At 38.5% G+C, this 22,024-nt stretch overlaps 1 protein-coding gene across 8 annotated transcripts in view; it reads right to left on the bottom strand.

The window, feature by feature from the left end:
• unc5a (unc-5 netrin receptor A) overlaps window positions 1–22,024 on the bottom strand; it is a 206,560-nt gene that overhangs the window by 50,921 nt on the left and 133,615 nt on the right. For all 8 annotated transcript variants that reach the window (XM_014006104.1, XM_014006101.1, XM_014006096.1 and 5 more), the window contains exons 3-5: window positions 9,127–9,270; window positions 6,431–6,534; window positions 5,132–5,312 (exon numbers count right to left, since the gene is read on the bottom strand). In XM_014006104.1, coding sequence (XP_013861558.1) covers window positions 5,132–5,312; window positions 6,431–6,534; window positions 9,127–9,270 — 429 coding nt within the window. The remainder of the gene's footprint in view (window positions 1–5,131; window positions 5,313–6,430; window positions 6,535–9,126; window positions 9,271–22,024) is intronic.

Below are 22,024 nucleotides of genomic sequence, written 5' to 3'. Positions count from 1 at the left end.
ATTTAACCTCAGTATGTGCCACTTTATCAAGCATATATTAAGAAGGCAAGGCATCGCACAAGAGGGTTTACCAGCAATCCTTTAAAAAATATAAAAATAAACTAACATTTATGTCATAAAAAAGGCAAACAGCAGAAGAGTGAATGCTCTTGCCTCCATGGAAAACTCTATATTTCTTTTAATAGCAAACTAATCAATTATAATCAGTGCAAGGCATAATTGCACGTTTTATTTTTATGCCTGAGGCTGGAGGGAACGTATGAGGATGTGTGTTTTGACTGCCCGCTCTAAATGAACACATTTCTTCTAAAAACCCTTCACAGTAAAAAAAAATCTTTCTAAATGAGTTTTCTTCATAAAGACTGGATGCAGTCAGATTTTATAGGTTGTCAAACTTAAGGAAAAGCCTGAAAAGATAATTCATCAAGAACTTAAACACAGGCGTGTACATACTGTAATGCTAACAGACTGATCAAATATCTAACCTTTATTAGTAGTTTAGTGGAAGATTATGTCATAAATTGGCATAAAGTGTGACAGGTCCTTTGCCTTTTCACTTTGCATTTATCAAGTATAACAATAAAAAAATCACATCAATGCACAACATTTACGTCACATTTTATTGATCATGTGCYAAGTCGATATGTCAAATGTTAACACATTCTCATTCTGATTTTTAATATTTGACTGATAAATCACGTTTTGTTGCCAATTGTCTTTTATATAAATGAACAAAATTTATTAGAATTGAATTAAGGAAAGRCTGGGCTGTTTTGTGAACTATAAGTTTTAAGTTCCACCTCTCCATGTAAACAAACATAGTACTTATTTTAATAAATAAAARCCTCAGATAATTAGTTCAAATGTTTACTCTTTATGGCTTACTTAGTTCTTACACTGTTTAGTTGCAAGTTATTTAATGTTTTAAGGAAAGTTCATGTGACACCATGACTGTGTGTGTGGAGTAGGTCTTAAAGCTCCATYTCTCCAACATGAACACACATGGTCTAAAAATACAACATGACAGCTCCTGTATACCTGCTCCTGCTGGCCTCAGAAGGCGGGGACACCTGGTTTGTCTCAGCTGTAGATTTAGCAATGACGGAAGACCAACATTAGTTTTTYTCTTTCATGGTAAATCCCTCTGTGTATGACTGTTAGCAAAATATCTCAGGAACCACTGGATAACTTTTAAGGAAACTTTGTAAAGTAAACATTGAATGTGCATCAACAACCTTTGGAGCACCAAGGGACAAAATCCCCTACATATTTAAACAAAATGTGTTTTTTTTAACTATTTGGCAAAAATGATGTATTAATTTTAGATATTTCTGAAAAAAACACCACACAGACTTAAAGTAGCCCCTCATGTTTTCTGACCAGCTAAGACTGTGATTGTATATTTCTCCACYGATTTGTTGCTCTGCTGGATTTCACTTCCTGTTTACTTAATTTTTTACAATTTTGTTGTGCTCTGACTTTATTCCAGCTGCAGCCTGTGTSAGAAGGTTTAGTGTACACCAGCTGATGACAGCACACATATGTGAGAAACTATAAAAAACATAGCCAGTTTCGAATTGCTGTCACCTCRTTTTGTGTTGACGTTTCTGCACACACACATTCACACTCTGTCTGCAGAATGTGGACATCCCCTTAAAATTTCCCAAAGCAGCACCTTCACACAGAGGTGTGGAGGTGTTTATTTGCACTTTAAAATGTAACTGCAGTGAAAAATACAATAAACTGGTAAATTAGGTTTTTCTGTTCAGTGACTCACATCCTTAGTCATTTGTGTTCAAATATGACTCTTTTTTTTAACAATGACCACCTATTATAACTCTCATAAAGCATGTTAATAAGGTTTATAACTCATTAAAATATCCACTAACATCCTGAGAGCATTTTCTATTTATTTCAGATTTTATTTTACTTTATCATTATTTAACCAGGCAAATCCCTTTGTGATCCCATCTCTTTTGCAAGGGCGTCCTGGGCCTGAAGGCAACCTATTGTACACATTTTTGGGGTGTGAGGGAAACRGGAGTACCCAGAGAAAACCCWTGCAAGCACGAGGAGAACATGCAAACTCCACACAGAAAGACCACAGGTTCGAACCYGGGATCAAACCCAGGATCATCTTGCTGTGAGGCGTCAATTACTCAGTAACTTTAATGTATTTCTTGTAATTCAAGGTACAGTTTAGATATCAAAAACCCTCAAATAAAACAATCTAAGTATGAACATTTGTCTATTTTAAGCTAATATATAAGCTACATCAGTGATCAACAGTTTTACCTGTAAGTCCTTGTGTTACAATAATAATAGGAATTGTGATGTTTCTCTCCACTGCCAGAATCARGCTCGTGTAAGTGCAAATACTCATAAACACACAAACTGTTCACCAACTTATTTCTTTTGTAAAACCCTTTGAAGAACATTTTCCTAATGAAAAACAGTCACCTTGCTCTCCTGCACACCTTTGTGTAGCGATGAGACATTAGGATGTTTGTGATGGTCTGCTTTATTTTTTTATTTTTTTTAATCACAAGGTAAAAGTTTCTTCGACAAACAGAGGTGAATGAGAGAATTTCCTGAAACTCTGTGTTTGACCTTCTCGGGTAAAACATTTGTCCTTTGACAAACCAAAACGTTTTGTCTCTTTTGTCCTGGAAATATTTTTATTTGACACAAAATCTGTTTGAATGAAGGCAAGCTCCTCATCAGAGCTAATATGTTTTACTGTATGTCCTAAGTGCTGAAAACAGAAGTAAAACAAACTGTGGTTTATTTAATAAAAATGTGTCAGCTCCAGAAAAATGGGGCTRAATTTCCTCCTAATTCTTGCTGCAAATCCTTGAGTAAAGATGCAGACAGAAAGCCACTGGACTATTTTATCTATTAGGCTCACTGATAAAGTTCAAGTTTGATATATATTTTTACAACGCCTCACTCCAGTTTGTGCAGGATTATTTTAATTTATTTTACCAGGAGAAACGCATTTACATTAAAAATCTGCTTTGCATTTTTCTCATGTCTCCTGTACTTTTTTTGGGGAAAAAAAATTCACAACAATAACACCATTTAAATAAAATAAATCATAAAATCTCTTCTTTACGATATGATGCATCTGTACATTGATCATATAAAACACTTACATGAACTGGATTGGTTCCAGAAACTATTCGATTGTATAAGCAAGACTATTTTCTGTAGGTTTCTTAAATTTGTCCAGTGGTTTGTGAGATATTTTGCTAYCAGACAAACATACAGAGACATATAGACAAGGATAAAAACATTATCATCAGCTTTTGCCTTACAAATACACAAAAGGTCACTACTTCCTCACTGCATCATTCTGTTGTCTTTAGGAATCTTAAGACAGAATATGTGTTTCAAAATATTCAGTCCTAATTCACAAAGTGGTTTCATGAATTATTCTACGGCTGGACGATAATTTGATTGTGATTATTGATCAAGTAAATTTTCAGGTAGATCACGGTGATCAGATGTGAGCCTCTTTACTCAATCAAACATGGCGGAAATGTGCGCGACAACAGCCAATCAGAATCCACATTCTGCTCCACTTCCGTTTATAAGTCGCTAAGGAAACACGGACGGAATCACAGAATTGACCAAACAAAATGTAATCCAGTATAAAARGCTGAATCTCACAGGTTTTGCTTATTTGGGTGAGTTTCTGAGGTATTTTGGCCGCTGTCACTCCCTGTYCCTGCAGTTACCTGCTAACAGGCAGGGTGAGCTCTGAGCTCCTCTCCCGACACACAGAGAGACGGAAAAAGAAAAGTGAGCCGTGATGCGGCGGTTGAAACAGACTCGCTAAAACAGAAACGCCCTCCAAAAATATAAAGTTTGGGYTAGTGTTTAGGACAGAACAATGTCCCAGCGGCTCTTCATTTTTCTGGAGAACTTTTCTGTAAGTTTTATCGGCACAAGATGGGCTGGACGCGACGTGAAGACCACTTCCTGTCTGAGTCACATCACAAAATGCTTTGTCCATTTGATACAGCACTGGGGGTCATGTGTGTGTGTGTGTCTCAGGGGGGGGTCCCTTCCATGACAGAAGCAAATAATGAGCTTAGATCCTTTTCAATAGGCAAGTGTGCACAAATTATTGCTGTTTGTAGAATTTATGTTTATGACATATTTAATACGAGATTCAACTCTAAAACTTTTTTGTTTTATAAAAAGATTAACTTTATTAATGTGAGATTCTATGATTTACATATAAAGAACATTTTTTTCTTGGTAAACACCTTGCAAAAATAATTTAATGTTCTACTGATCCGCAGCTGCGTATTCATTACATTAGTGAAAGTGAAATAACAGCCATTATTTTTTTTCTGTAGCCATTTATTTGTTTAATTATTCTTCAGTCACTTTATAATTAAACACTTTTTAGTTTTATAAAAAAATTGTGGTAATTGGATGATACGAAAAAATTAATTGTGCTAATTTTTTTTACCCCCAGACCTAAATCTTTCGCACAAGATTTTCATGACTGTTTGCGTGCAGCTGAGAATTAAGACCGTCTGTATATACGGATGCTTTTCACTGAGCCCCCTGTGATAGCAAATATGCTGCATTTTAATAAAGGTCACTCTGCTTATCCAGCCAAGTCATTATTTACAGTTTGCTCTTAATTCAATTTTTCCCCCTCCTCCTGGATCCACAGCAGAGGGGAGGAGGAGGAAGATGGCAGCCATGACATCCGAGACTGCCAGCTCTTCCAGAAATCCTGCCAGCAGCGTTTTAAGTTGTGTTAATTAATGTCCAGATATACTACTACTATTCATTACTTGGTGGAAAAAAGAGAAAGCTGACGTGTGCAAGTTWTCACCATATGTCCCTCACATGCAGCGCTGCTTCAGACACAACTTCACAGTAAATTATGGACAAAAACGAACAAATGCCAAATAAAACCAAAAGAAAATCTTCACTCAGATATGTTTCATGCTGCATGCAAAATTTAATGTGGAAATAAACAAAAAGCATGCGTCCACAAACTGATTCTGTTTTTGCTTTTAGGTTTGTTTGTTTTTCAGATGAAACCTGACGTTAGCTTCCACGTGTGTCTTTTCAACACCTGCTCGCAGGAAGTAGCACCACCTACCGTAGATGAGGACCGTGGCAGAGTTGCTTTTGCGGCGAGCGACGATGTTTTTGGCCACGCACGTGTAGTTGCCCGTGTCTGCCAGGCGTGCTTTTTTGATGACAAGATRGTGGTCGGTCGTGATGAAATAATTGGGGTCGCTTGCTGGGTCGACCAAATCCTCGTTCCTCTGCCACTCCACCTGGAACGAAAATTTAATGGTCAAAATTCCCTGTAAGGTCATATGAGCTGGAACAGACACGATAAGGGTGGGGGGGGGGGGGGGGGGCTAAAAGGATTTTTTTTTTGATGCAATCTGACTGACAAAAAAGGCTTGAACTGACATGAAACTGAGAAAACTCATGTCCACTGATTTGAATATTTATTCCTTTTTTTTACTGAGAGGAGATGGCAGCTTTTATTTCGGAGCTGCTGGTGGTCTGAGACCAAAGCCAATCATGCTCTGCAGCTTCTTTATTCTTTTCCAGGAGCGAAGTTTGATGTGTTTTTCTCCAGTTTTTAGTGTGCTCGCGAACTGGCCTGCTTGTTTTGTTGCTCTCACTTGACCTTGCGCTGTCTCTGGAGAAGCCATGGTATGGCAGCATTGTTGCTGGTATTACTGCCAGTTGCGATACCGCATATAATTGGGCTTTCTTCCTCTGTCTGTTTTCTCCCGTGGTGACTTCTGCTCTGATGTTCCTTTCTGTTGAACCGCAGTTGGCACCTTCCTTCTCGTTTCTCTGCACACAGTCCCTTCGCTGTCGAGCTYTGATTGGCTCGTCCGCCGCCTCTCGGTCTCTGGGCTGCCTGAGCTCCGAGCCCGAGCTCCTGTTGTGCTGTTATTAGAGCAGTTAGCGCCTATATGGGACGGGGAGGATGCAGCGCATGAGGTGAAACAGCTGGCACCACTCTGGCCCTCTAAACACACACCAGCTACGAGAAAAGGAAGTGGAGTAGAGCATGAGAGACGCTGCGCGTGGACAGACGGAATGAGATAAGGACACAGTGAGGCAAACAGAGCCATTCATTATAGATGGGCCTTTAGAGATGCCAAACGGGGAGTGAAGCCTCCAAGCCTATCCTGACTAATGTGACGAGATGATGTGATATATGGCTTCTCAGAGATGTAAAAGAGATAATAAATCAATAACAGGGAATAATTAGAGCTGTAATTTATCTGTGTAGGGTTGTCTGCTCCCTGTGGAATGCAGAAAGATACCAGCGAGCCGAGTCAGAGTGTGCTCTTTGTCCCCCCGGTGACGGATGGGTGAACTGATGCTACATTTCAGCCTAAAAATATCTCCTGTTTCTGTGTCTCACCTCAGCTTGTGGCACTCCCTCAGGGGGATGGCAGCGCAGCAACACCTCCTGGTCCAATGCCACCTCTTTGCCCTGCGGCTCCTCCTCGAAGTTCTTTCTCAGGTCTTGCAGATATATAAAGAAGAGGAAAAAAAGGGAGGGAGAGGAAAGACACACAGCCAATTAGGTTGTCTGCAGGAGCTTGTGACATTTGAAAGAAATCCTTCGGTTACCAAAAAAAAAAAAAAAAAAGAAAAAAAGAAACTTGGTCTGGTTTCTAAATTCCGCTCTCGAAATGTTCAGCTATGGCCTCGGTGAGCATGTCGCACTCCAGTTGGCCCCTAAGCCACGGTGGAATCAGTGGCACCAACCATGTTGCTTATTACAGGCTGCCTGGCTGCTTCAGAGATGTTTGTCTGCTGCCAGAGGGACCTGTATGAAGCAAAAGCAATTGCATTACCCCCTTTCATCCCACCCACCCACCATCACCACCACCACCACCCCACCTCTCTCTCCGGCAGCCTGCAGCCTCCATCTGTGTGACGGCTTGGAGCAGTCACACGAAAACAAAGCCCCGAGGCGCCTGGACAAGAACTCCTGCGAGCCCAGCCAGGCTGCATGGGGCTTCACATTACGTCTCATCGAGCACTCTTACTGTTGCATCAACCCCTGCAATATATTTGTCTGTGAGCTCCGGCTGTGAGTTACACACAGGTAAAAGTGGCGATGCTTGCTTCTTATAGGGGGGTAAAGGCAGGTCTGTTTGTATCAGATGAGACAGGCGGGCTGCTGATCGCTGGCGGCTCGGTGCAAATTTGATGCGTTCGCTTTGTGTTTTGACTCAGAGCAATGCGATGTGTTATTGTGTCGTGAGGGGCTGGATTCCTTTAAACAGATGTTGAGCCTGTCCTGATGAATCACACAGAGAGAGACGTTAAGATAAGCAGAGAGTTTCGCAACATTTAATTTAATTAAAGCAGATGCAATGGGACTGGAGGACACTCGAGATGTAACAGCTCTGGAAGGCTCTGAAGTATGAGGATATAAGAGGGTGCAAATAAATATTGGAAATGTGTCCTTACGCGTTGCTATTCAAGCATGTGTGTGTCCTTATCTTCCATCTATCTGACTTTGTTAAGCTCTCAAACAAGAGTAGATAATGAATGTGTGTTTTCAAAAAGCCTGGTGGTTTTGGAGGCTGCGCTTGGCTGTGACTGGGATAAAACTATTTTATGTGGGGAAATAATAGGCGGAATGTTGTAAAATGCTCAAATGTAAAATGGCTTCCTCTAATAAAGCTTTTGAGGCTGCAGCAAGGGACGTGCCTCTGTTCCCCAGACAGATTTATGATTGCTGCGCAGCAATAAATTTCAATTCTGTTTTTATTCAAGTTACTTTCATAGGGATCATTGCTGATATAGTGTAGCTAGTGAAAAATGTGCTCATGAATACTTAAATTTAGTGCTCCACTTTTTTTCCTCCCTTTTTCAAATTTTCTTTACAGAGATATATATTGTCCTCTCACTCTTTTTTTACTGTGGTCTCATATTTTCTTCTAATCAGTAAATTCACAGAGGATTATGTAACTAAACTATAAAATGTGATGAAACACGTCAGAATGACCAGACCAATAAAAGATAGTTGACCCGTGTTTACCCTGTTAGAGTTTTACCACAGTTCATTATAAACACGGTTCAAAACCTTTAAAGTGAGGTTCTGTGGAAAGGTAATAAAGAAATAATGTCTTCCCTGATGTAGGCAGCTCTTTGTATGACCCCAGATTGTAGAAATAGTTCAGTTAAAACTTTGTTTTAAAACAGACAAAAGTTTCATCCTGGTTCTTGTAAATACTATATTATCATAGCCATCAGTTTCACATTATCAGATTATTCCCTCAGAAATATGATGGTAATCTTGCTGTGCTACAAATAACCACAAAATTCTCTGTAAATAACGGAGTAATCCAGATCTGATAGCATGTAAATGTTTAGAAAATAATGTTCATATGGACAGCAAGTGTTTTAAAGTGCCTGTGACACCAAATTCTTGTAATAAATATGAATGTATTTTTGGAATGATAACATTGAAAACATAATCGCAAATAACACTTCATGCTGCTGCGATGAACAGTTGTTGAGATATTTACATGTGAAGAAACAGGAAGTGATGTCAAAGGGGAATGTCTGAATATGKACAGAGCATTGCTACAGTGGCCAACAACCCAGACTGATTTTTCTTTATATTATTTTGAGTCTCTATCAGAGAGTGATGAACAAGAGTCAGAGTTCAATTATTTTGATAAATAAAAACCAGGGTGTTTCTTTTATTAAAAAATCCCCTTTGATGTCACTTCCTGTTTCACTTTGTTTGTGCCAAGTTCAACTAAAAGTTGGCCAGTTGTGTGATAAAATTGGTAAAATCACTTGTATTATGCCAAGTTTCTTAAATATAAAGATGCTTTCTTTGACTTTTTGTATTTGAAGGATATGCTTGTCCCAGGCACTTTAAGATGACAGTAATATAATTTGGTTTTACTTGGTAGCCATTGGTTCATTAATCTCATCAAAAATACTACAAAAGTACTCCTCCAAACAGGTTGTTTAAAACGTTAACCACCTGTAACTTTTCAACAAAACTCCCCTTCAAAAGGTCTGAACTACTGCTTTAACAGCCCATGCATTTGTAAGGACACTCAGATCAGTTGGAAGTGCACTCACAAGCAATCCTGATGTATGCTTTCTGGCTCTTTTGGGTTCCAGTGGTGCTCCAGGCGACACACTGACACCAGTATTCATCAAGGCCAAAAATCTTCTCCACCTGCTGTCTGGTGATTTCAATCGTCACCTGCATGACTGGCAGCGCTGCAAAGCAAGCAGAGACATAACAAAAACAATGAACACGTGCTCAGAATAAGACATCGGCTTGTCTGCCTGAAAACAAACTGAAGAGGAAGAACAACCGGGCAGACCTGAAACCTTCAGTGCGTTTTGTACCTTGAACTAAACCGGCAAAGTAATTAAAAAAAGAAGAAGAAYAAAAAAAGGAGCCTYGCAGAATGAACGAGCAGACAACCGTAATCCTATATAAACAGAGAGCTTGTTAACTGAGGAAAATGAGACGACAGCCTCCCAGCTATCCTTGCTGTAATTTGGAGGGCGTTAAAACGGCAACAGTTGGGAAATGATTTCGGAGTGCTAAACAAACCCTGCAAACAAAAATACCCAACGTACTGTAGGCCGCTTCTCCATTATCCAATCCGGAAGGGGAGGAAGAGTTCGATTTATAGAACATTTCTTCAACAGTGTAGATATAAGAGACGCTGTTGTAACATGAGGTAAAAAAAAAAAAAAAACTTATTGCTTTTCTGGCAGGAAGAACAGACATGTCTTCTCTAAATAAAGCAAAATTGGGCCAAAATCCATTCTGTTAAACCYTCCAAACAATGTAACATTGTCAAAGTCTCGTCTCTCATATCTTTGTGAAGAAATCTTTCATTTTATTTTCCTTTGCTCTTATATTCGGGGCCTACAATCCACAGGTATATTCTTATATATTGAGCTGCGACCTTGATCCCCACCATGTGCACCCCAGTGTCTTCTCTCTGATAAAAAGATTGCCATGTTTCTCTGAGCTTCCAGCCGTCGCTCCGTCTCATATCTTCTTATGGGTGAGAGGAGTTCATATGAGCACAGTACATTTTTGAAGTCACTGCGGACACAACCTGGAGACTGATAGAGGAGGAATACACAGACCATTATATTCAGATTCGACGGGGACCTTCTCCCCGACTGCCATTTGCATAAAAGCACTTTGTGACACTCTTCCACTCCCCTCGCAATCTTGATCCGTCTGAGCTCATCGTTTCCAGCTCCGGAGTGAGGCTTGAGGAAGTGGCACCTGTCAGGACAACAAACCTATACAGCAATTATGTTCTGCTTTTGTTGCAACGCATCAAAAACAAACAAGGATATTTTTTCTCTCTCTCTCTAAAAATAATTTCACAGATGAGCTCTGTGCTGGGCTGAAAGCGCAGCCTGGCCCAGTCGTGCCACAAACTGTTGACGTCCATCGCCGGCAGCCACACAGAGTGATAAGTAGCTGTGAGGGTCAATGGRAGACCGCCATGTATTCGTGTCTTAACGCAGAGGATTTTTGCTGAATGTGATCACGGTAAATGTCAGTCTGTGTGCTGGGAATCAAGCCCTGAAGCGCCTCTCAGAGCATCAACAACACCCCATGCCGCGCGRTTCACCAACAACTAATTTTAAAAAGGAAGAACTATTTGAAATTTCTGCGTGTTTGTTTTGCCTTTAATAATTCTGCCTAGAAGTCTCGGAAATGTTGATTCAGTTAAAAACAAATGCATTATTAAGAAACGGATGTTTACCCTCGCCTTGTCTTTTTGGATTTAGGCTCTTTTGTTAAGTGTGTGTGCGTTTGTGTGTGCTGATGTGTGCAAGTCTGCAGCAAGTGTGTCAGACTCAGGGTGAGAGAGCGCCTAAAAGCTACAACAAATGGCTAAAGTAGCAAAATGGGCACTATAGAGAATGAACAAATGGAGCAGAAGAAAAGCCCTTTCTCCCATCAAATCAACAGAGTCACAGAATCTGCATTTACTTTTACATACAGACAGCAAGAAAAGTGTATCAAATGTTCATATTTTTGAAGATAAATGCATCAAGTGCCAGAACTCTTTGTTCCCAATAGTTTGTATGTTAAATCCAATGAAGCACTGCATTGACAGAAAATACTAGTTTGACACATCGGGGGGGGGGGGGGGGGGTCCTCTGCAGTCACTAGTTTCTTATCGTGTGATTGATCTGTTCGACTTTTGTAAGTGTAATTTGTTAAATATTTGATTGTTTGGATTGGAGGGCTTTTACTTTGAAATTCTACATCATCTAATTTGCTGAGTCACATCTAGAGGCATTCTACAGTGACACTAAAGCGAGAATGGTCTTTGGAAACTAAATGTTTTGTTAAAATGTTTAATGGAGCCTTAAAAAACAAATGACATTCCCAAATAATTTTGGCAATCACCACAAAAACAGTGACAAAAGTAAAAACATTATCACTCCTTATTCYCAGGTGGACATTAAAATAATTTTATAACAAAGCAGCAAGAATGGCATCCGTCAACCAGAGTCAAATAATGAAAACATATTAGGGTATTTTTTTTTATTTATGTTACCAACCCAAAACCTTTTCCTGACTCCTTAATTTCATTGTGTTAATGTGCACAACAAAACTGGGTGAGGGTTGACTGGAGGCTGGCAGCGTAGTAAAAATCTGTGTCTTGCCTGTTTCAAACAACACTTTGACCAATGAGAAGTGTATTTCCAGACAGACCATGGTGTTGATATGTCCGCAAAGTCATGCAAAAGTAACACCAAGGCCACACAATATCAAAATCAAAGGAGTCTGCAGCACAGTTTTAAAATYTTTGATATTTGATGTAAGATTATAGTCAAAAATGCAAAAAAAAGTTAGAAYAATGGTATTTTTTGAACCATATGTGAAAATAAAGAAAGAAGTCATTTTGTTCTTTTTTTGATTTTCAATTAAAGAACAATTGAATGAATGTTACACAGACCCAAGAGGGTGTTAGTTGCACTAAATTTGAAGTCAACAAATTATATTTATATGTTCACAATAATGCTARTAKTTCTTTTTTTATTCGCCCCACAAGACAAGTCAACTGGATCAATCACGGTTTTGCTAAACTCCACCCACATCAAGAACCCCACCAATCACGGTTAAGAAAATTCTGCCCACACAGACAAGAAAATTCCCCAATGTACAGACCCCCACTTGTACAACAAATTTAAACAGTTCATTTTTGTTGTTGTACTTTTTAAAATATCTACCAATATGCATTAGTTTCTAAAAAAGGTTGCACCAATCAAACCTTTTTAACTCGAAGGTGCTTGAGTGACGACTGGCATAATATCAGTAATGCTTTGAAGTTTTTAATGTTACCATCATAATAAAGCTTTTATCAATAAGAGACTGGAAAGCTGAAGTCAGTTGTGTGATATTTAACGTCGCTGCCTTCCTGAGGCAAGCTGATGCAGCACYTTTTTCTACATACCACTGAAGTCTGGTCTTATTTTTTAACTTTCAGCTCTCCACAGCAAGAGGAAGTGTTGATGTCTAAGTTTAACGTTACTGCCTCTGTGATGCTGCCGTAGTCTTCATCTGAGTTGTCAGAGGTGGTTGTGTTGTGACGGCGGAGCGTAGAATTCTTAATGTAAAGCTGACAACGTTGGACATTTAAAGAGCACAGATGTTCACACGCTCGCTCTCCAACCCAGTTCTTCTCAGAATCTGATTCAGTGTTTCTGTTTGTGTTGGACAAGTTGGAAGTCAACAGAAAAAAGGTAAAGTACTTAGTGCTCCACCATCTTTTTAAAGTTAAAAAACACCACTGGTAATACATAATACACATACATTTATAATATTCTCAGAAAGGATGCGTGGTTGCAACAAGAATAGAGATTCAAGGAAACAAAAAAACAAAACAAAAACAAAAGACAATGTAGTCAAGTCGACCTCAAACCTGAAAGCTAAACTAAATTGTGGGAAACTCCTTCAGTTTTAAACGAGACAACTGAAAAAAAAAAACATTTGATGACCCTGATTCCCTCTCAGCAGTTCATGTGAAGAAAATGGGGGAAAATATCGGAATACTTACATTCAATATACATCACTAAGTGGTGTTCTGGGCTTTGTGTTGCTCTAAGCACAATAAAATTACATTGGATTAATGCAAACCTCCTTTCCCTTTTGAGCTGGAGGGTGCATGGACTGAAGATCTGTATGGAGATGGATGGCAGGAACAATAGCAACCTGAGGTGAGAAATCCTAAGAAGAGCAATTTGAAGCTTGCTGGGCTAATTGCATTCAGTTTCCTTATCTCTTCCTGTCTCCATAATTACCTGCTTTCTGTGTCTGACACCTTTCAGTTACACTCCTCTGAGTCACTCTGTCTAATTTCACTCCAATTAATAAGAAGGACAAAATAATCTCAACAATTTAGGAGCAAAAATCTAAATTTTAAGCAATAATATTGATTAGAAAGGTTGCCATTTATTTATTGGGTTTCACAAAAGTTACATTCATTTAGAGGGTCTAATAAAAAAAGACAACTCTAAAGTTATCAAAAAATGACACATACAGAAGTTATTTATTTATAAACTAAATCAGTCTTTATGACTCAACTGTACTAAAAATACAACTTTTAACAATATCATCTGAAGCCTCAGAGGTGCCAAGAAAAAGGCAAATTTACACTTCCTTTCCTGTAAAATACTTAAAATTCTTGTTAAATGATAATTAAAACATGACAATTCCCTCAGCCTTTGGTTTGATATGAGGCCCATTTATGAATGAGCTCATATCCCAAACCTCAGTGAAACTGCAGTGAAACATTTAAAGGGTGATTATGTGACTGACACCGCATGAATCCTAGACTTACAGCTGGAACCCTGGAGAGTTCATCTTTATTGGAGCTGTGACAGGGCAACGTGCCAGGCTGTGCACAACCACGATAAGATTTGGAAAGTGCACACCTCTTTTGTAACATGACATGGAAATTATGAGACTGGCAAAAATCCCCAACAAGCATATGAATACTGAAAGCATCAGAATGAGCTTCTTTAGCATTTTGCAGTAATACGCCCAAACTTCCTCTGAATTTTTGTTTATTCCTATTATATAAAATATTAATATCTCAGATTTTCTAGTTTTACAAAGACTATCATCATCATCAAACTTTATTTATAAAGTGCTTTAACACCAGCCACAGCTGAAACAAATGCTGAACATCTGAAATACGTAGGATAAAGGAAAGTATAAAAAAGACATACAATGATTAAAAGATTAAAACCTCAATTCAAATCACAAAAAACAATAGTTAAACAGATAGAATTACCACCAATGCAATAACAAATAATCAAACAAAAGAGTCACTGAGTCTTAATGTCCATATTTTTCCACAAAATTATAGATTTATACAGGGAAATTAGATTACGTTTGGAATTTTTGCTAGGCTTGAGTGGTAAAGAAATTCCAACAAAGTTGGGACATTGTGTAAATAAAAACAGAATGATGATGATGATTTGCTAGTCCTTTTTAACCTATATTCAGAAGAATACAATACAAAGACATAATATTTAATCTTCAAATGAATAAATGCTTTTTATGCAAAAATCCACTCATTTTGAAGGTGGTGGGGTCACTCACACTGAAAGAGCAGCTCCCTCTTTGTGTGATGCAACCACACTTAAAGCTAATAACTTTAAAGATGTCAAGCTGATTCTTTGGTGTAGTCCAACACTATCAATGTTTTGTTCAAGCATCTTTTGTTGTTCAAATCGCTTTTCGCTAATTTCTTCATAAATATGTCAAAAACCCTTCAAATGCCTTCTTTTGGGGCAGCTGTGGCTGAGTGTTTAGTGGGAGTCATTCTCCAGTGTGAGAGATGGCGGTTTGATTCCCGCGTTATTCACTCACATGTCGAAGTGTCCCTGGGCAAGACACTGAACCCCCACTGCCTCTGATGTGTCCCCATCAGTGTGTGAATGTGATTTAAAGAACTGACTAGTCTCTACAGATGATCTGTTTGGGTTAGCTCCATAGAGTCGTAGTAGTGTGTTGTGTGAATTTGTGTGTGAACGAGTAAATAATAGTGTTGGAAAACGCTTTGAGTATCCTGGTTGGATAGAAAGGCCCTATACAAGTACAGACCATTTACAARTCATTTACACTCATAACTGAGACAACAACTTAAAGCATTTTAGGCAGACAATAATACACTTACTGTGGTACAATTGGAGAAAGGTTTAACAGAATTAAAATTTGGATAATGCCCAACTCTATTGTTTCTATAAGACAAAATCTGAAAACTAAGTCACCTTCTTTTTCAACTCCTCATAATAAAGAAAATGCAAAAAAGTGACCATCTTTTTAGGAACAAAATGTTCTAGAAATCAGGCTGTAAATGTAATATTTCAAAAAATAAATCCATATTTTTATTACAAACGTTCGAACATTTCATTTTTAACAAATATCGGCCGCACATACAGGAAAAAGCAGTTAAATAAAAGTGTTTCTTAAAAGCATTTATGGTGCTGGTTCAGGCTTAAAAGCTACAAAAATGYTTCTTTCTCCTGATTATTCTATGTAAAAGAAAAACAAACAAACAAGCAGAAGGAATAAAATGACTGGAGCAAATGCAGAAAAAGCAGGTTCTTGAATAACTTGACCTTACTTTTGTATGACGGCACTTGTTGCAAAGTCGTTCAGCGATAGAGTACAATACAAGCTATTACTGGATTCACTTGCAGCCGCACAAAGGAGGCGTCCATYCTTCTTGTACTGTGTTTACTCTATGGCAATGGTGAGATTATTTACACACACACTCTATTCAAATGTGCGAGGAGGACAAGTAGTGATAACAAAAGGAAAGAGGTCACACAGTGAGGGCTTGGACATCTTTCTCTGGACGATCTGTGTGTAAACGTGTGTGTGTGTGTGTGCATGTAGGCAGGACGAATCACCCCGTGAGCCAACAGGGGCTCAACACACACAGGGTAAACATCCCTGGACTCAATCCTGGGTGAGTCGATATTGGGCTTGTCTGAGTGCAGGACTTTATTTTTCTCCCCCTCACTCTTGTTTTTGCAGACTCTGACCTCAATTCCATAGGGGTCATTTGCTTATCAAAGGCAAGGACTGGAACTCGCAGGTCCTGAGTATGTGTTCATTGTAAGCAAGGAAATTCAATTAGGCGGTGGCCCCACTGTGTGTGTGGCTGGGATTCATCAGTGGATATAGAAGGATTAGAGCTGGCTGATTCTACATCTGGGGGAGCGTGCCATTTCACAGGAAAAAAGAAAAAAAACATTTATTGTGATAGAGAGCAGACGGCACAGATGAACACTTTTAAGAATGCACTGTCTGCACATCATGGCAACAAGTCAGAAGCAAACTGTAAGAGTGCCATTTCCTRTCCTGGATCTTCGTTGAACCAGATGGCATCACTGTCATCATCAACACCACGAGTGTCCAAAGATTTTTGTCAAGGAACCAACAATGTTCTTTTCCACAGAACAATTTAGCTTTTATAGGTGGAAAAAAAATCAAAACAGCACATCAGAGTGTCACAAACAATTTCAAAACTATACAGMCCGTCAAAACATCTACAGGCGCATACCAGCCTGTGAAGTATTGTCCTGTGTAAATATTAGGAAGTTAACCTTAGGTCATGGATCCAAGGGCATCGCTGCCTTATCGTCAAGTCTTCAAACTTCCATTACCATGTAAAGTAGCGCAGTGATGGGTGGCCTATGCTAGCTGARGAAGAGGGCGAAGAATGGCAAGTGCTGCCATAAGTGTCTGCCTCCTAACAAGGATAAGGTGGCCTTCTGAGTGAAGCATGGCTCTATTAAACTGCAAGACAGACAGGGGCAGAAGGGGCGGGGCAAAAAATAAATCCTCCCCCCACTAAGTTCACCAGGAATATGCCAAGACTTTCTATTCGGGGATGCTTTTTAAGTCAGTGGGACAGTGTTCTGGGTCAAGGCTCAGCCTCCYGTTATGACTAGCTTTTCAAGAGCTTCTTTTGATTGAGCTGTCCATTTTCCACAATGAATGCACACTGCAAGGCCCCTGCTGATGGACCAAACGTCGTTAGGGATTATTCATGGCTGACAAARATGTGAGCAGGTAGTGCTCCAATCAATCCGGTTAGGTTCAGCCCAATGTCACTCCAAGGAGACCAAGGAGCTTTGTTTGCAGAATGGGAAGAGTAAATACTGTAGGCTGAGAGAGAAAAAAACACTAATGGTAGTAACATGCAAAAATACCTGCTCTGAAACTCTGCCAAACCTTATAAAAGGATGAATGTCTGCTCTCCTTGACTCTTTAGTGACCTCATCAAYATAAATACTCATTTTTATTTTGATGTGGTGAACACACATTCATCTCGGAGCAAACGGACATTTCACACATCACAAACATTAAATTTTCAAACACGAAGTAAGTGGTTAAAAACTGCTAAAGAAAAACTTTTTGCACAAACAAATTATTTATTTCCCATGTGGCTCTTTCGGCAAAGCTGCTGACTTGCATTCCAAAAAACTGTGTTCCCTGTAATCAGTCTCAAATATGCTGGAACATGAGCAACAAAAAGAAAAAAAAAATCTGAGTTACAACAAAAAACTTTACAAATATGGTGTGGCATTTTAAAAGTAATTAAGTCAAATGGCAACAAGTCAACATGAATATACTAAAGTAGCATTCCAAAGAGCTTTTAGAGATAAAGCCTTGTCAGATGAAAAGACTTTGTGGGCAAACAGTTCCAATTATCTAAAAGTAGTACTTAACATAGACAAGAATGACAACAAACATACAGTGTTAAAGAGCTTAACATTTGATCATCTAAAGCAGTGGTTCCCAAACWTTTCAGCTTTTGACCCACAAAATAACAMTAGCAGAGACCTGTGCCCACAACTATTTTTTGGATGATAAACATTTGTATCAGGTCAACTAAACATGGGCACAGTAACAATATTTATTATTCTACAGTTATACATTTTAGGCTACTAAAGGCAAAAATGTAGTTATTATAGAAAATCTTTTCAGGACCCRACCTTGATGTTTCAGGACCCCAACTTTGGGAACKACTGATGTAAAGAACATTTTAACAATAAAAGCAGAGACTCAAACATGACTCATCTTTTTACTCGGACCTGATTATCATCTCAGAAACACTGAAAACTAAATGAATACAGTTTGTTGTTGGATTCATAAAAAAACAAGTTAAGTTTTAAGACGCCAAGAAAAAGACAAACTTTTGGCGAGATTCTGAACTCATTTAAGATGGCTTTAGATTATGTGGAAAACAGTTTATTTTGACAGACCACAGTTTGAATTTGGTTTTGGAAGCAGTCACAGAGWCTGCAGGTTAAAGAGAAGAGAGGACATTCTGCTTGTTATCAGTTCACAGGTTGAAGGCAACCTTCTGGGKTGTTATGATGGTTTAGGAGTGCATTAGAGCACATGGTATGGCTAACATGCCCATCTGGGAAGGAAGCATTAATGTGAAATAACACAGGTTTTGGAGCAACATATGGTGCCATTCAAACACGTTTCTTTGTCAGAGCAGATTTATTGATGATTGCATTACACTGGCATGGCTGCAATGTAAAAAGGTCCTGAACTGATCAGACTGTAATTTATTTACTATACACAACCTGAAACATTTCGTACCTTCAGGAAAAAAGGAAGTGAAAAGTTTTGAGCAACTGTAATCATTTATACAAAAAAGTAAGAAACAAAAACAACAAAAACAAGTTTTTTAGGTGCTATTACTGCAGTTATTTTGAAGTGGTGTTCAGTGCATCGTTTAATGTTATCAGCTTTTTAAATGATCTCAGCTTGGAGAAGTGGTCCCAAAAGCAAAGTGAATTCATTTTTAGTTGTCATTTCAAATTTCAAAAATGTCTTAGTGGTTCATGTAAATGCTATTTTATAAATCAGCTCAGTTAAACAAGTCAGTTTAACATTAAACAAGGTATTTCAGGTGAAATATTACAATATTCCTTTTATAAGTGCTTCAAACCGCACAAAGGCATGCTCCAGCGAGATAGTGTTCACAAGTAAATATATAAATATACGTTTCAAAAACAGTGTGAAACTGATGGCAACATAACAGTTTATAACAATGCTTTCATGAACTACTATAACATTTTTGAAATTAGTGTTTTAGGGATGTCCAATTCTGTTGTTTGAGGGTCACTATCCTGCATGCTACTTGTTTCTCTGCTCCAACATACCTGATTTAATGACGGAATAATCCTCTGTGTTCTGCAGACGCCTGTTAATCCCACATTCATTTAAATCAAGTGTTGGAGCAGAGAAACCTCTAAAACATGCAGGATAGTGGCCCTCGAGGACCAAGACTAAACACCCCTGCTTTAAGATGTCAATAATCCCATCAAACTAGTCATTGGCATGTCCTCATGTGTCCAAACTAAGATTGTTCATATCTACAACAGGTAAGATATTTATTGCTATTAGCTTTACTAAAGAACCTCACTTCAAAAGATGTGAAATATTATCTACGTATATCTTTTTCTTTTATTCTAAATGTTTATTATAACCCTAAAAAAGAGCATACCTTTTTAGAAATCAAACTTGCAAATTGCAAAATTCTGTTTCATTTTAACTTAGARGGTTTTAACCTTCAAATCATATTTTATTACAGTGTTTAAATATCTTGTAGCAAATAGCAAAACTGCAAATTCATATAGAGTAATTATGTCTTATAGTTAACATCCTTGCAACTTAAACATAATTTGTTGCAAATCTTTTTTGTACCTGATTATAAGTGTGAGAATCGGATGCTAATTAAGTGTTTTTGTATATACACATAAGCATCACGCAAAAAATGATACATTTAATAAAACTTCCTGAAAAACTCAATGAAAATAACAACAAAGACACCTAAAAAAACTATAGATTTATATTTTATAAATGATTTTATTTTATATGTTTTAACACACTAATTATGGTTGTTCAAAGCTTAATAAAATTATAACAAAAGTTTGCAAAATAATCTCAAATATTTGTCTTTCAGACCAAAACTTTCTAAACGTGATAAGGTAATACAAAATTCACCCCAAACAAGCAGGGAAACTGATGTGAGAGGATGTGATTTTCTGTGAAAATTATTTTGTGTTCCAACCCCACCCAAAAAATCAGTAAGGACGTGTGAAACTCAAAAACTTCAGGAGAGTGAGATCTTCACTCAGCAAGAAATGTCACCACCATGTTTGTCCACAACACAACAACATGCTATATGCACACAAKTGTCACAGCTGCACAGGAAACAGTTTTTTTTTACCTGCACAGGTGTTGACAACTTTGAAATGTGATAATGAATTGATTAGCTAAGCTTTAAAACAGAGAATTTCTGTGTAACGGAGCGAACACTTTAGATAACAGACAATAAAAGTGGATTCTCACTTGAATTTTTCATAATTACATCTGATTGGCTGCTGCTTTACAAAAAGGTCAGAACTGATTACATCAGATGGACATTGATTCAGAGCAATGGATTTTTCTATTTACACTGTCCCTTCATAATAAGTTTGACTAACCTTTTCTTTTTGTAACGTGTCGCACACACACATTTACACACACACACACAGAGAGAGAGGTAGGGCTTTGATTTACCACAGTGGCCCTACCAAAGTGCCCTTGTTGTAATTACTCTCTGGCCAATATCCTGACCCTGATGATTGGCAAGTGCAGGATGTTCTCGATGCCACAGTCTCCAGGCTGGGACCGACTGGGACCTGCTCCTTTATCTCACACACACACCTTGTCCTGCTGTGAATGAGAACACGTCGGAAGCGAAGGCCTTTAGCACTGTGCTTCAGCTGCCATTACACTTTGCAGAGAGGGGGAGGGGAGGGGAAGTATCTGATAGAGCCTTGCCCACATGAAAGCCGTGATAATTTGCTCCACCTAACGTGTTTCTCTTCCCCCTCTTGTCTGACACGGCCTTGGGTGCTGAGGTAAATAAGGAAAGCTGTGCAAACTAAGCCAGCCTGGCGCTCGTCTGGTTTACGGCCCGATCRGCAGCAAACAAATTGCATTAAGGTTTTTCCCTCCCTCCTCCGAACCGTTCGGTCCCTCTCGGGCCTTTGGCCGGCAGTGCTGTCTGACTTGGACGGCAGAGGTTTTGGGTAATCCAATGAAGGTGTGTAGGRGAATGTAAATACTGAGCACAACGAGCTGCGTGGAGTAAACAGCCTGAGGACATACATAAACTGTGAAGGTCTTTCTCCTAAACTSCAACATGTTTTTCTTTATTTCTGAAGAACTTCTAAACTTCGGATTTGTTCGTATTACAGCGCTCCTATATACAGTTAACGACTCGCATAACAGAATGTGATCATCTTATATTATAAAAAGGACTTGGACGTTTTTAAATATGTTCAAGTTAATTAAAGGCCTTGTAATTAATTAATCTTGATGAATCACATATTTAATAAACAGCAATGTTCAACACTGAGAGCAAATATTTTTAATTCTAAATAAACATGATCGACGGCTGAATTAACACTTAAAGATTTTTTCATCCTATATATTAATTTCATACAACATTCACAGATTAGTGCAAGCTCAAGGCGAAAATAAAATTATTTTTTAAAAATTATATTATTAATGTTCTGATAATGATAAATAATAAGGTAGAATTAATGTTATTATGATGCTACAGTTTACTGCAATCTATTTCACCAGAAACTTTGTGGCATTTTCAGATGTAGACGTCGTCATTTTGGTTCTGAACTCCATCACTGGGTCCACTGTGGGCAGGTTGGACCGTCCACCTGCAGACAATGGACACTTCCTACCAGCAGGATAGAGGTTGCTGGCAGCAGCGCCAGGATTTTCTATTTAAATGATGCTTGACACGTTGCAGTGATAAAAAAAATTCCGGATTACAATTACAATTATTATTCCGGATCCGGTGCCCCGGCACAAACAGAGCAATATTGTATATGCTGTTAAGCGCCAGGAGGACTGCGACCAGTTATACAT

The sequence above is a fragment of the Austrofundulus limnaeus genome, unplaced genomic scaffold (genome assembly GCF_001266775.1).
Source record: "Austrofundulus limnaeus strain Quisiro unplaced genomic scaffold, Austrofundulus_limnaeus-1.0 Scaffold34, whole genome shotgun sequence".
Lineage (NCBI taxonomy): Eukaryota > Metazoa > Chordata > Actinopteri > Cyprinodontiformes > Rivulidae > Austrofundulus > Austrofundulus limnaeus.
Note: the sequence above shows the minus strand (reverse complement) of the source record. Positions and strands in the feature narration are given on the sequence as shown.